Source organism: Suillus bovinus, assembly GCF_016758785.1.
Source record: "Suillus bovinus strain UH-Sbo-P2 chromosome Unknown EDB93scaffold_10, whole genome shotgun sequence".
In the NCBI taxonomy this organism is placed as follows: Eukaryota; Fungi; Basidiomycota; class Agaricomycetes; order Boletales; family Suillaceae; genus Suillus; species Suillus bovinus.
In genome coordinates, this window is record NW_024542066.1 from 349,123 (window position 1) to 361,810 (window position 12,688).

At 47.8% G+C, this 12,688-nt stretch overlaps 4 protein-coding genes across 4 annotated transcripts; 1 reads left to right on the top strand and 3 right to left on the bottom strand.

Annotated features, from left to right (window-relative positions):
- The first annotated feature begins 347 nt into the window (after positions 1–347).
- Positions 348–5,111, top strand: EDB93DRAFT_58815 (uncharacterized protein). Its single transcript, XM_041456786.1, has 22 exons — positions 348–754; positions 806–969; positions 1,016–1,086; positions 1,145–1,206; positions 1,258–1,406; positions 1,457–1,744; positions 1,798–1,855; positions 1,909–2,112; positions 2,173–2,225; positions 2,278–2,387; positions 2,440–2,629; positions 2,678–2,906; positions 2,962–2,986; positions 3,042–3,123; positions 3,183–3,257; positions 3,317–3,463; positions 3,514–3,597; positions 3,648–3,836; positions 3,891–3,974; positions 4,028–4,125; positions 4,183–4,372; positions 4,436–5,111. Exons 1-22 carry the CDS (start codon positions 469–471, stop codon positions 4,718–4,720), a joined length of 3,123 nt encoding a protein of 1,040 aa, XP_041310646.1. The 5' UTR covers positions 348–468; the 3' UTR covers positions 4,721–5,111.
- On the bottom strand, positions 5,102–7,524 carry EDB93DRAFT_1079905 (glycoside hydrolase family 16 protein; the record flags this gene model as incomplete). The annotated part of the gene is made up of 11 exons (XM_041445490.1): positions 5,102–5,189; positions 5,242–5,386; positions 5,445–5,472; positions 5,523–6,115; positions 6,165–6,195; positions 6,248–6,270; positions 6,325–6,423; positions 6,474–6,549; positions 6,601–6,634; positions 6,687–7,249; positions 7,309–7,524. The coding sequence occupies 11 exons, from the start codon at positions 7,522–7,524 to the stop codon at positions 5,102–5,104; spliced, it is 1,896 nt and encodes a 631-aa protein (XP_041310647.1).
- Positions 7,525–7,665: 141 nt separating this feature from the next.
- On the bottom strand, positions 7,666–9,337 carry EDB93DRAFT_1128692 (uncharacterized protein). Its single transcript, XM_041448846.1, has 8 exons — positions 9,194–9,337; positions 9,041–9,098; positions 8,803–8,974; positions 8,580–8,735; positions 8,417–8,529; positions 8,176–8,324; positions 7,970–8,117; positions 7,666–7,915 (listed from the first exon to the last, which is right to left on the bottom strand). The coding sequence occupies exons 1-8, from the start codon at positions 9,246–9,248 to the stop codon at positions 7,744–7,746; spliced, it is 1,023 nt and encodes a 340-aa protein (XP_041310648.1). The 5' UTR covers positions 9,249–9,337; the 3' UTR covers positions 7,666–7,743.
- A 125-nt stretch (positions 9,338–9,462) lies between these two features.
- On the bottom strand, positions 9,463–12,686 carry EDB93DRAFT_1319728 (fungal-specific transcription factor domain-containing protein). The gene is made up of 12 exons (XM_041454889.1): positions 12,473–12,686; positions 12,251–12,264; positions 12,041–12,182; positions 11,200–11,985; positions 10,979–11,148; positions 10,790–10,883; positions 10,327–10,723; positions 10,139–10,269; positions 10,051–10,090; positions 9,900–9,996; positions 9,804–9,846; positions 9,463–9,735 (listed from the first exon to the last, which is right to left on the bottom strand). The coding sequence occupies exons 1-12, from the start codon at positions 12,580–12,582 to the stop codon at positions 9,678–9,680; spliced, it is 2,082 nt and encodes a 693-aa protein (XP_041310649.1). The 5' UTR covers positions 12,583–12,686; the 3' UTR covers positions 9,463–9,677.
- Positions 12,687–12,688: the final 2 nt, after the last annotated feature.

Consider the following 12,688-nt stretch of genomic DNA (forward strand, 5'->3'; position numbering starts at 1 on the left):
TGCTGGCATTCAGGGATAGTTCGTCCGGGGGGAACTAACTTCGGATATGGGATCCCGAGGGCTAGAATCTGGAAACGCATCGATGAAAGGATGTCCGATATGGATATATACATAGATAGACATACGGTCACTTGTGAACGTGCGAGCTGAAGTGAACCAAGATTGTCATATGCAGGACATGATGAGCACCTATAGAAAACTGGGGAGTCGTGCAGAGTACAATAATGACCGAGACGGACAAATCTGCCTTGGAGCTCCTCGGTCTCCTGGATGTTGCTTGTTGACGAGAGAGGCTAGTACTGGACCTAAGGTGGGCCGGTATCTTATTTGAGTAGTATTCGGGGTCCGCTCTATGTACACTATTCGCTGCAACAAAGTTATCGGTCGAATTCAACAACTGCATCGTTCAATACTTGGCGCAGCCCTAATTGGCCATCAAAACAAATAAGCGGCTCTGTTTCTCGCGTCATGGACGAGTCTGTCGCTCTCGATGCTCTTGCTGACACGCTCACAAGACTATCCACGAATTCATACAGTGTTGACCTCCATGTGCAACACATTCGCCTGGCAAAGTCCATGGAAGACAAGGACCAACTGTTAGTCGCTCTTGAAATGGCAGTAAACTATATAGCAACACCGGACGACGTCTGGCTACCTCTCATCGACGCAAAGACTGCCGCGAATGATATAAATACGCCAGAGGGCGCATTGGAGGTGTTGAGTGTATATTCGAAGGCAGAGTCGGACTATATGTGTATGTGAGCTGAAATATACGTTCTGGGAGATATTGACAGGCTACATTTAGCCTTCTCCGTCTTGCAAAAGCATCTGGAATTCCTAGCTGACCGTCATGAATACTTCTCTGGGTTAGAGGTTAAACCAGACAACTTAGGAGTGCTGTTTTCTGAGGACTGGATTCGGGAGGCGATGTCGATTGTAATTTCCGAAGGCGCTGGTGACATATCACAAGTAAGTTTTTCAATGCAACGCACTACTAGACGCCAACGACACGCAGAGTCATGTACTTTGGGATAAGTATTACAACTGGGAGCTTGAGGTACTAGAGAAGGCCTCAACGGATGAGAAGTGCGTTACAAAGTTTCGACACTTTACAACTCGTAGCAGCTCGCTCATGATATGCTAGGCCCCTATTGGTCAATATGATCGAAAATATCCTACTCGCTCGCCTTCAGGAACCGCATGCCAGTAAGATACTATCATTCATGCACTCTTTCGATACTAAGGTCGCAACCATAGATCATCAGGACACCTACCAATCATACTCCTCGTTTACAACTGCGCACAAACCTGCTAACGAATACGAATCACTTCTCATATCTGCGTCAAAACTGCGCTCACGGGCTGTCAAAGAATATGAGAAACGAGAGGCCTCAGAGATGGCGCTGGTAAGCAAACTACTTTTTTTCCATAACTTTCTGATTATCATTCCATTTAGGCAGCTGTTGGGTATTCACTCAATGCATACGCAACTTACATTGCTGCAGAGCGACGTCGAAGAGATCCAGATTATTTCATTCTTTGTGGATTGTACGAGCGTGGCCTTGCAGAGGCAGCAAAACGCCAATTTTCTGCCGAGCTTGGCGCAGAACGGGCAATACAAATGTTTTGGGTTGGATACATTGATTTTATAACATCACAGGGTCGAAGTGTGGAGTTTTGGCGACGTGCGACACGCGGCGCACCAGGCTCGGGTGAAGTTTGGGCGCGATACATACGCTTCCTGGTAAGCTCAACGAACCTTGACCCATTCTCTCATCACGCCTATTCTCACGCTAGGAACGGGAACAAGAGTCCGAGGATGAGACGGATGCCGGCAAGAATGAAGATATCGACGGTAAAAAAAATCTAAACTCCACCCCTCTTTTGCTTATTTATGTTTTTTTTCAGCCGCCTATACTCGTGCACTCTCAACAAACCTATTCACCAGGGGTGGGAAGAGTGATCCTGAAGTTGACGTTGACCAAATTGTACCTTTGGTTCTCGCTCGTGCAGGCGCGGAGAAGCGCGCAGTTGAAGCTGGTCGTGCTGACGCGAATGGTTTGGCTACCCTGATCAAGGTCACGGAGGACGGGATCGCGATGGTTCGCCAAGGTAAGAATGCATGCTGTTTGACCCAATCATTGATAACAATGATAATTGCCCTTCCTCCAGCGTCGAGCAGTGGAGATCCCCGCTTCAGGCTAGAGAAGTTTTTGTCTGAATTCGTATGTCAATTCATGAGCGCCGCAAATAAACTTTAGCGAACTTTTCATGTAGTATCTCAGTCTTGCGGACGTTCCGGATGCCGCCGTGCAACTATGGGCTTCCACAGCTGCTCACTATAAGACGAGCTGGGCAGCTTGGGTGGCTTACACTGATGTTCTCATGTGCGCTCCATTCAATTTCATTTATCTGGGGTGTTCAGCTAACTGTTTCCAGCCGCACAGATCACCATGATCTTGCCCGCCAAACCTTCCAAGATATGAGCACGAAGAATCTGGATTATCCAGAGGCCCTCTGGGATGCATGGCACAACTTTGAACATGCGCACGGGTCCCTTTCTTCTCTCGAGGAAGCCATACATAAAATCACTCAAGCAAGAGCCCAGCTTGAGACGCGGAGAGCGCGGGTAAGTGCGCCCTCGTTATAATTTGGTAATAACTCAACTGCATTTTAGGAAGCTGAGAAAGCATATGCAGCGGCGGCAGCACAATATGCAGAGCAACAAGCTGCATCAGTGTCAGCTATATCTGTTCCCGTGACACGTGCGACACAAGATTCGGCACCTGTTGTCGGTGAAGCGATGGATGTCGACTTCCTAGCTCCAACTGACACGAAAGGGAAACGGAAAGCTGAGGAAGAACCCCCTGTTACTGAAACCAGTGGGGGTAAGAAGCCTCGCCTTGGTAAATTGTTCATTACCGTTATTGCATTGAGACTTTAATGAGATTGCGCTTCCAGAAACTCCACCTGTTTCCCTGAAACGGTATGGATGTCTTTATACTCGAAAGGATATTTATTTCACACAAGTTAATGATCAGCGATCGGGAGAACTGCACCGTTTTCGTCGCCGACTTACCATCTGAGGCGACTGAAGCCGATCTAAAGGCATTATTCAAAGATGCGAGTGTTCTATCCTCCCGAATTTGTTCCTCCTATATATCTCACTTCCGTACATTCAGTGTGGCGATATCCGAGACATCAAATTCACTCGCATGCCGGAAACGCTAGTCGCAACCGTGGAGTTTTATGATAGGGTAGGTTACATCATTTCACGGACCATACCGTGTGTACTGATACGTGTATTCCTTTCAAGGACAGCGTGCCAGCTGCTCTTACCAAGGACAAGAAGAGGATACACGAGACCGAGATCGGCGTGCATTTAGCGTGGCGCTCTACGTTGTATATCACAAACTTCCCAGAAAAGTTTGATGACGCATCTATTCGCGATTTGTTTGGTCAGGTGAGTCATTTTGTTGCGTATTCTATTCTAACCTGATTCGGTTCCAAAAGTATGGCCTTATCTTTGATGTACGATGGCCAAGCAAGAAATTCAAAGCTACGCGACGTTTTTGCTACTTGCAGTACACATCCCCGGTCTGTGACACTCTTGTATGAGCTGTTGACATCTGACTTTTGCACGGCAGTCGTCAGCTGAACGAGCGCTCGAACTTCATGGTCGCGAGCTGGAGCCTGATCGCACTATTAGTGTCCTTATTTCAAATCCTGAGCGCAAGAAAGAAAGATCAGATGCAGACGCTAACGAGCGAGAACTCTACGTCGCTGGCCTTAGCAAATTTGCGACGAAAGAAGATCTAAGAAAAGTCTTTGAGACTGTGAGCCTATTTCATGTGCAGCGGTTGGTCGCTAAGGGTGATTGTTTCTATCAGTATGGACCCATCAAAGAAATCCGCCTTGCGGAGGACAAGAGTGGACAGTCCAAAGGTTTTGCTTTCATTGATTTCGAATCAGAGGTATGGTTTCCGCGAACATGCAACTATATTCTCGTTCATCGTGTCACTTATAGACGGATGCTCGTGCTGCGCTTGCCGCTAACAACCATGAACTGAAGAATCGACGCATCGCGGTCACTTTCACAGATTCTCGCGTGCGTGCGAAGAACAAGTTCAGTCATTCTCTCGAATCCCAGTACCATAAATTTACTTTGTCCACTTTTTTTAGAGAGCACACAACAGAAACAGGTCTGGGCCGCCACGCTGACGCTCGAAATCGTTCTGTTCGAATTCGAAATATTCCTCCAGGAACACAAGAAGGATTACTTCATCAACTCCTGGAGAAATACTCTCTCGTTAAACGAACTGAGATCTTTGCTGCTTTGAACGAAGCAGTGGTCGAACTTGAAAATCCTGCTGTTAGTATTGCGTTTGGTTCGCACACTCCGCAGGATCCTAGTGACACATCTTCACAATTACAGGAGGCTGGGAAACTACTGCTGAGGACTGAACCTATCATGTTGGGCGGGAATGTATTACAGTTTTCTGAAGAGCAGGCAGGGCCCTCCCGTGGCCAGCCTGCGGCACCGCCCCCAGCAACTGGGGGCATGTTTGTACCTCGGACAACCGGGTCTCGGCCGAGAGCCGGCCTTGGTCGTGCCCGCAAACCTGGTCTTGGTGCCACGCAGGCGCCATCGAGTTCAAACGCTCAGCCACCAGAGAAGGGGAAGAAGGGGCAAGACGACTTCAGAAAGATGTTAGGCTAGATTATTGCCCTCACCGTACATCCCTGGTTCCAATTACTGCATTGACACATCATGAGCTTGGTATACCGATAGTCCATCTAATTCACTATCTCATCTGTTTGTGGTCTCGGATCCTATTTACGATAGGTAACGACTATGAAGGAATGTCTCTACCACAAAATGAGAGACCTAGTAAAGTTCCATGTATGTTGACGTGAAGTCAGTACGTGGGCGGAACGTTCTTTTATGGTAGGGAGCGTAATAAGGGGTTAAGGTGGAGGATGAAGTGTCCGATGTGCAATAGCTGTGTGGTCGTATAATAATGCAAGCAGGGCGTACGGTTATAAAAGATCGTGACTAACAACATAACAGCACAGCACGAAGCAAGGGGATGGCCACGGCTTAACACCCGGTGAGAGTATTTGTGGGAAAGTTGTATCCAGCTTGTGCCCAGGTTGTAATGTTGGGGTCGGTATATGCGTTCAGATGACTGCGCAGTGTGAGATATTGACTGATAGCACGAGGGTATGATGAACACGTACTTATTGATGTAATTCGCAGTGGGGTAGTTTGGTGGATCACAAGTCAGGCCATTCTGGATGCCTTCCCGCTGGTAGACGCGAACGTAGTCAATGTACATTTCACTTGGAAATTGCATGTGCATAAAGTCTTGCGCCTGGAACGAAGCTACGATGAAGCACGTTTAGTAATCAATGAAAAAGATGTTTCTGTCGGTTCCACTCACGAGCGAGACCCAGGTTCAGGATAATATACTGCAAATGGTGTCAAACATTGGAACAGGTCACACAACAAAAAAAATTACCATGGGTTCCTCGGGAATTAAGCGCGCCGAGACCTGAGATGTGGAATCCGCCCCGATAGATGCAGATGTAACTTTCCATGTTTCTTGGCCTGCACTGTACCACTGAATGTATCCTTCTGGCCGATTGCTAGGATTTGACCACCATTCATAGCCATACGTCGCGAAGGCCTGCCCGTTGTAGTCCAAATCATTGATGTAGGTGATCGCGGACAAAGCCTGTTGATAAACACCACCCTTGTAAGAGTTCAATTGAGTTTGAGAGTTCTGGATAGTCGTAGCAGGTGTAGTCGAAGTAAACTCATACTGATAGTCGTACGGTGCGATCTGGAAGGATTGCGAAACTTGGCCTTGGAGGACGCTGACGTCGACTTGAGTCTCGAAAATATCGATCTCTGGAACTCCACGTCCCGTTTTCACACTTGGCCCAGGATGATCTTGACCGGGGCAAGTGCAACTCGAGAGTCGTTGACCTGGTTGATAGCTCAGAGGTCCGCCACCGCTTCCGCCCGTGGCCGCTGCAGCAGGAACTCCGTTCTGTGTCTGATTAGGCAATATTCCTAGGTCACACGTGTCATAGCTGTATGGCCAAGTGCCTGCAAAAACGTAAGACACAAATAAGAGAACACACATTCACTCTCTAACCTTGAGTGGTCCCTCCATAACCAGCGCGTCCCTATCAATATTATTCCTTACCGCTGAAAACCTTGTGGATTATAAAGGCTCACCAAGTTACCCATGGTCCATGCACCTAAATAATGGTATCAGTAAACATAGATAGGACCTAATAGCCAACTTCGCCCACCAGGCCAGAAACCAGGAGCTGAAGGCGATCCTGGCATGCTCACGTTGACCTCTATGTATCCTGTTGTGAAGCAGACCTTGTTCCATGTTGTAACCATGCCTATAAATGATGAGTCGACAAAGACGGTCACATTGGCGGTTTCCACACACCACTCATGAAGTTAAGGTTGTTTATGGGCTGTTCCGTTATAGTGATTACCATGCTCCCGCCCTGAGTCGTTATAGCCTGTGATAGATATCAGATCATGATGGGCACAAGTTCTGGGTACTGCCACACCTGCGGATCATACCACTCAAGGTCGCCAGTAGCCCTGTATTAGGAAGTGTTATGTCGGCTGATAATTTCACGCAATTCACGCTCACCAATAATGAAGATTCTCTGCTTCCCAGAACGGGTCATCTCCAGGCCAGAATGTTCGACCGTCTGTATTAAATTCATCGCTAAACACCAACTTGTATGTATCGCCATCACTCCCCGTTCGGGTGTGATATTGTGATGGGGTGGCGGCATCTATGAGGCTCGGCATTCCTGGGAGAAGTGGTATCTGACCCGAAGCGTTTATTCCACCCAAGTTGTACCCTGGTGATGTGTTGGAGGGCAAGGTAAAATAATGTATAATTGGGTATCCAGCGAATAGCGTGATGAGTCCGACGACGAGGATGAAGAGTGCGGATGCGTTTGCCCATCCTCGAGCTGAAAAAATTGTAAAAGAACTATCGAGTGCTGCATCATTGACGGGATCAGGATTGTGTAGAGCATCATCGAGATCTGGATCCTGGATGTCCCACAAATATGGTGGGACCGTACCCGAGGTACCTAAGGGACCGCCAGCCCTTTCGCCAGTCGCAGAAGAGACCTCAGAGGCGGCGGCGCTGAACCGTGAAGGGTTGTGAACGCCGTTGTTCTGGGATGTAGATGGGTTGTACTTGAAGCGCCCGCAAATTCACTCCAGGATCAACATAGAGTGAGAAGTAGAGTGCTTACAGAATAAGGACCATACCCCCCGCCAATTTGACCACTAGCTACTCCTTGTGCGATGGCACCCCTACCTGATTGCATCTGGCTGCCTGCAGAACCAGACCTTGCTGGGGGCCGTGACGGATTATATGGGGCCTGCATAGATGAACCTTGTGGGCTCTGTGGTACAGCGTAATATTCCTGGGCGCTTGGAGGTGGCCGGCGTTGTTGCTGAGGAACCATGGAGTTAATACGAAGAGCGACGAGACTTGAGAACAGGAAGATATTCGCAGGGTGACCTGACCCACGGTGGCTCCAAAACTGTAGTCTAAACCTGGACGAATAGACTTTCCCACGCAGGCCTTGGACTGCTTTGAAATTGTAACGCCGACCCACGGGTGATAGCCAAGCCAGGACAGGTCACAAAGAATTGAAATAAGGTATGGTCCAACAGCCTATCAACTACATGTTCATCCTACACACAGACCCACCGCCTGTGTTTCCATCAAACGTGAAAAAGTTCGCTATTGGCGCTTCTCGAGCGGCAAGAGCTTTCAAAATATCCTGCGCCAGGATCCCTCCAACAACTGCGCATGTCGGAGATAACTCGTGCGCAGCTGATGTGCTCATTGCACTAAATACATACGTCATTCTAAATCACCAGCCAGATAAATTTAATAATGCGCACTTAATCAGATCTAGAGGAACTGAAGTCAAAACTTGTCGGTTAACGTCTGACGTAGCGAGGATAGCATTGGCTATCTTCCCGAGCTCAGAGGCTGTGTCCGTGTCGTCTGGAAGTTTCCCTTCATGAGTATGTTGATATTCCCAAAGGGCTAGCCAGATGTACATCAGGTTATGTGCGAAAAATCAGAACGCGGCATCATTTCATACCTAGAATGATATGCACCACAGCGGGGTTGAGTTCTTTTGTCTGGCGTTTTGTCAGACCTGTCCACCGATGTTGTAAAGCCGTCGACAGCCGTGAGTAGGATGCAGTCGCTCTCACATTCTTCGGTGCTTCCTTGGGTGCCGACCGGTCACTTTCCTCAATAATATTAGATGACAAAGAGAGCAAGATTGACAGCTGATAGAGACAAGCTGTCATCCAAAAAAAATGGATAGAGCCACTCACGGAGAAATGTAGTCATGCTTGAGCAAATCGCAGAAAACATAACCGAGCAAGCCAAATGTACCACCAGCATAGAACGGCTTCCCAAACTGCCTGCAGATGTCGTTGATTTTTATCTAGTGGGAGCAAATGAACTGATGAGTACACTGAGAATCATGGAACTCACCAAGGCTTCGCGTTCCCAATCCGTCACGCAGACTAAATCAACGCTCATAATGAGGGCTTCTAAAGACTCCTGCTCTAAAAGCGACGGATGTCTCAGGGCTTGCACTGTAACAAGCGGATTTAGTGCCTCTATTCGAGCCTTCGCAGCATCCACTCTCTATCAGAAAAGAAAAACTGCCGGTAAATAAACACAAGAAATATGCGAGAATTAAATTTTGTAGTACCTTTTTCCCCACATCCTCATCCCTGAAAAAGAAACCACCTCCCAAGTCCTCCTCCTTGACTTCTTCTGAGTCGTAAATGACAAGTTTTCCTATCCCTGCCAAAACGATGTTTTTGATTGCTTCTGTCGCAGTACCCCGCAGTCGGATAACCAAGATGGTGGCATTTCGCATTCTATTAATGGCCAGTTCAGTACTTGAAATATACGAGCAAGTCGTCTGCTAAACGTGTAGCACTCACCGTTGCTGAGCTTCAAGGCCCCATAATCGGATCTGGCGGTCATAAACAGCTGCTTCATCTACATAACCATCCAGGTTGAATCATCGATGTACCAAAAGAAGACGCGTCTCCTGTCAGTGTATGGAGACAATCTGCACTGCGGGATTGTCCAACCTTCCGTAATCTGCACTGGATCGCCTTTGCTCCCTCCTTCGTATTGCGTGTCCATGACGAATTGGCACGACAACGTATGACGTATGACTAGGCCAGAGAAATCAATTATCACGTCTGAATGACTAGCATAAGTAAACACGAAGCCCTGTCAGTCACCATGGTGTCACAAAGTAGTCACGCCAGGCCAAACATAGAACTCCCCTGTTCTCAAGCAATCTGGGTTCAGTCAAACCAAAATGACACCGTCGAGGTTGGGGTGTCATGATTCTGAAGATAGAACACTGGCATCTGTATGCCGATCACGAATGTGGTGGAATTGTCTGGAACTCTAATACTAAAGATATCGAGCTTGGGAGATAATCTAAAGTGAACGAATATCGAATAAGTATAGCGGCGTGTATGAATAGACGAGTCCAGCGATACGATACACAGACCACAGATACAAGGACAACAAAAGGAAGTACAAAGATCATGTACCATTTTGCTAGATTATGGAAATGCCACCGTCGCCACTCGATGTGCCGTCACGATCGTCGTCGAGGCTGGAATACACAGTAATCATTGAGCTCTACAGACTTCACACGTATGAAATCTGATGGTCGCAACTCACAGATAATTTCTCTCGATTTCGGACAGAATAGATAAGAAGTCCCCTAAGAAGCGTGTCAGAGAGATAGTGGTACAGCGATAAGCGCGCGAAACGCACACAGGAAAGCATGGGCACGCGCAGCGGATGCCGGAGCTGTCTCCGCCTTCCGGACAGCATCTAACAGGGTGGATGCGACGAATCGCACTTTGTGCACCTGGGTGGCAGTGATGTTACTTGATAAGTTCAAATCAATACAGATGATTCTCACCAGTGAAGGACCATTAGTAGCGATTGACTGGATAGGAATGCTGTGGAAGAAAATTTAACAGCACCACGTCAAATGAAAAAGTACTTGCCTGTGAAGAATATTGAGCAGGTCACTTGCGACTGCTTCCCTATCCTTAGCGACCTGGTGTTCATCAATACTACCTTGCAAAGCCATAACCAGTTCATCGCGGTATTGCTCCACCACGAATCGAACGAGTTGCTTGATCAACACAATTAAAATGATCTCAAACAGTGCTAGTTCACAGCAACAGCTTACTTGAGTCACATAGAGATTTGCCTGCATGACCAGGAACGGGTTAAGGGCGTTTGCACGTGAAGCTTTGGGGTTTTCGAAGAAGTCTTTGACCTCCGCGAATGTGGCTTGTCTGAACCCAGCGCCACCGCACTCCGCTGAAAGGCGGCTCTGCCGACACGTTTGTTTCAGCCTCAGGGGCTCTGGTGTGTGCATGAGGGCCCCCATAATGCGCGAGTGCAACGATTGGACCTCCTCGAGTCTCGCCGTTGCAAATTGACCCTGTGGAGGCGACCGCTTATCCACTCTAATACGGACTAATATTTCACCGAGAAGTGCAAAAATCCTAGAGATGTAGTTTAATCCTGAGACCAGGGCTGTCTTGCCACGCGGCTGAGGCAGGTATGCACTGTGAATGATGCTCAAAAGAGAAGTCACAGAAATGCTAAGCTTGGTCGATTCTCGGGCGAAAAACAAAGTGACCTACTACTCGTCATCAAGTTCCTTCGGAAAGTGAACAGTGCAATCTTCGTCACGAAGACATATGGGACGCCCCAAGAGAATCGACATCGACTTGTCAGCTGCAGATCCCAAGGTTAAATTTTATTTTGTGAGTATTCAAATATAATGTATTTGTGTTGATTAATGACACAAAACGAGACAATCCAGAACGTACCATCAAAAAGTAACCAGAATGTTCGCCGTCTGATCTCGCATTCGATGGGGTCAAACCCCTCGTAGGAGGACTCCTCGTGCATGCGCAGAGTAACGGCAATGTGAGCTGCTTCGCCAAAGGCCGCGTGCTGTGCAGCATCATTACCTTCGCAAAAATGGTATATACAGTCGCTGGCAATTTAATAATGAATGGTAGTCATGAAAAATAGTCGAACCACGCACAAGTATCGGATAACAACGTGCATAGACATGGGAGGGTCGTAGGCTGCAGTAGTGATATGTCGGCTGGCTTCATAGCATCTCTGCGCAAGCTTTCGCACAACAGAGCGTTCCATGGGTACATAAGATCGTGGTACTTGCACCAAGGTTGATGCCACTGTCGACATGACAAGAGCAAAAAATAACGGGTCGCGTTCTTCTCTCTTGATGTGCAAGTCCGCCATGAACGATGGCTTGTGGATACATGGGGTTAGTGGATACACAAAATCGAAGAAAAGAGCGATGATAAGTGAAATACTGTCTCGAGGAGCGATATCTTCCAAGCGGTGAGCTCGGTAATAATATGAAAGTGGGGGTATGACGTTCGGAAGTAGAACCGGGAGAGGCTGATGATGTTTATAAGACCAATTGTATGCAGGAAATTCGCCATATGACTCGGAAAAGGAGTATGATCGATTATCGTCCGTCTTCTGAGGGAGGAGGGCGCCACCAGTTGATGTCGGGAGAATCGTATTAGCAGGAGAGTAATGATTGTGATATGAGTCGGCCGCGATAGGGTATCGAGATGGGGAGATAATGGGAGCGGAAGTCTGGATTGGAGCCATGATAGGTTCTAGGGAAGGGGGCTGTATGTGCTGCTGCAATGGGGATAAACTTGAATGTATTGGGTTAGAAAGGGGTTGATGAGCAGGGATAGGCGATATCGATGCAATGTCATTTGTCTGATTATTCTGGTCAGATTGAGCTGCAACAGCGGCTGCTGCTGCTTCTTGTAAACGACGGAGATATCTGAGGATCTAGTATTGGTATCAGGAGAAGAGCGTAGCCTTGAGGGAGCACTTACAAATTTGGAGGCCCTCTCTTTTTTGGTCGGTAATCATAAGTGCAGGGTATTCCAAGTGCTATGCAGTGTTTGCAAGACTGCTTTGGATCTTCTATATTCTCCCGGACGCATCGAACCTTTCTGGCTCTACAAGCATCACAGCCTATTCGAAAGAAGCGAATGAGCAACTCAATCTCGATCATCCTTGAAGAGATGAGCGCTAAAACGTACTCTGAGATTGCCGCCTGTTCGAAGAAGAAGGAGTCAGAACATTGAATCTTCACCAAATCAGAGAAAAAAATGACATGACAAGCTCGCTATTTGGACCGATGAGGCTCGAGCCGGCTAGGAATTTTATTGAATTAGGTCAGGCGTAAAGGAGGTAGGAATGAGATGGGGAACAGTTTCAATCTCAACGGAGAAACATCGGTCTTTATGAGGACTCGGACGCACTTTCTCTGGCCTCTGCTGTTTTCGGCGGTTGTAGATTCGTTTGGATTTGCGTCGCACGATGTTATAGGCGAGACAGATTTAGCGTCCTTTTTTGCTCGCACAGGAGGCATGCGTGACAATATTTGAAGCTCTGAGACGTGCTGGCTGGTAGGGACGGAACCGTTCTGGTAGTCACGGTGATTAATGAGAGTACTTTGGTGCTCGTGTGCTTTGCTT

Coding starts and splice junctions, on each gene's coding strand:
- EDB93DRAFT_1128692 (XM_041448846.1), bottom strand. CDS start 9,248: ATGGACACGCAATACGAAGGAGGGAGCAAAGGCGATCCAGTGCAGATT. Junction 8,736..8,802: donor ATGAGGATGTGGGGAAAAAG/GTACTACAAAAT, acceptor CTTTTCTGATAG/AGAGTGGATGCTGCGAAGGC. Junction 8,118..8,175: donor TGTGGTGCATATCATTCTAG/GTATGAAATGAT, acceptor ACATCTGGCTAG/CCCTTTGGGAATATCAACAT.
- EDB93DRAFT_1319728 (XM_041454889.1), bottom strand. CDS start 12,582: ATGCCTCCTGTGCGAGCAAAAAAGGACGCTAAATCTGTCTCGCCTATA. Junction 10,884..10,978: donor ATTCTGGTTACTTTTTGATG/GTACGTTCTGGA, acceptor TGGGATCTGCAG/CTGACAAGTCGATGTCGATT. Junction 9,997..10,050: donor CTACTAATGGTCCTTCACTG/GTGAGAATCATC, acceptor ACTGCCACCCAG/GTGCACAAAGTGCGATTCGT.
- EDB93DRAFT_58815 (XM_041456786.1), top strand. CDS start 469: ATGGACGAGTCTGTCGCTCTCGATGCTCTTGCTGACACGCTCACAAGA. Junction 755..805: donor GGCAGAGTCGGACTATATGT/GTATGTGAGCTG, acceptor GGCTACATTTAG/CCTTCTCCGTCTTGCAAAAG. Junction 4,126..4,182: donor CGCGTGCGTGCGAAGAACAA/GTTCAGTCATTC, acceptor CACTTTTTTTAG/AGAGCACACAACAGAAACAG.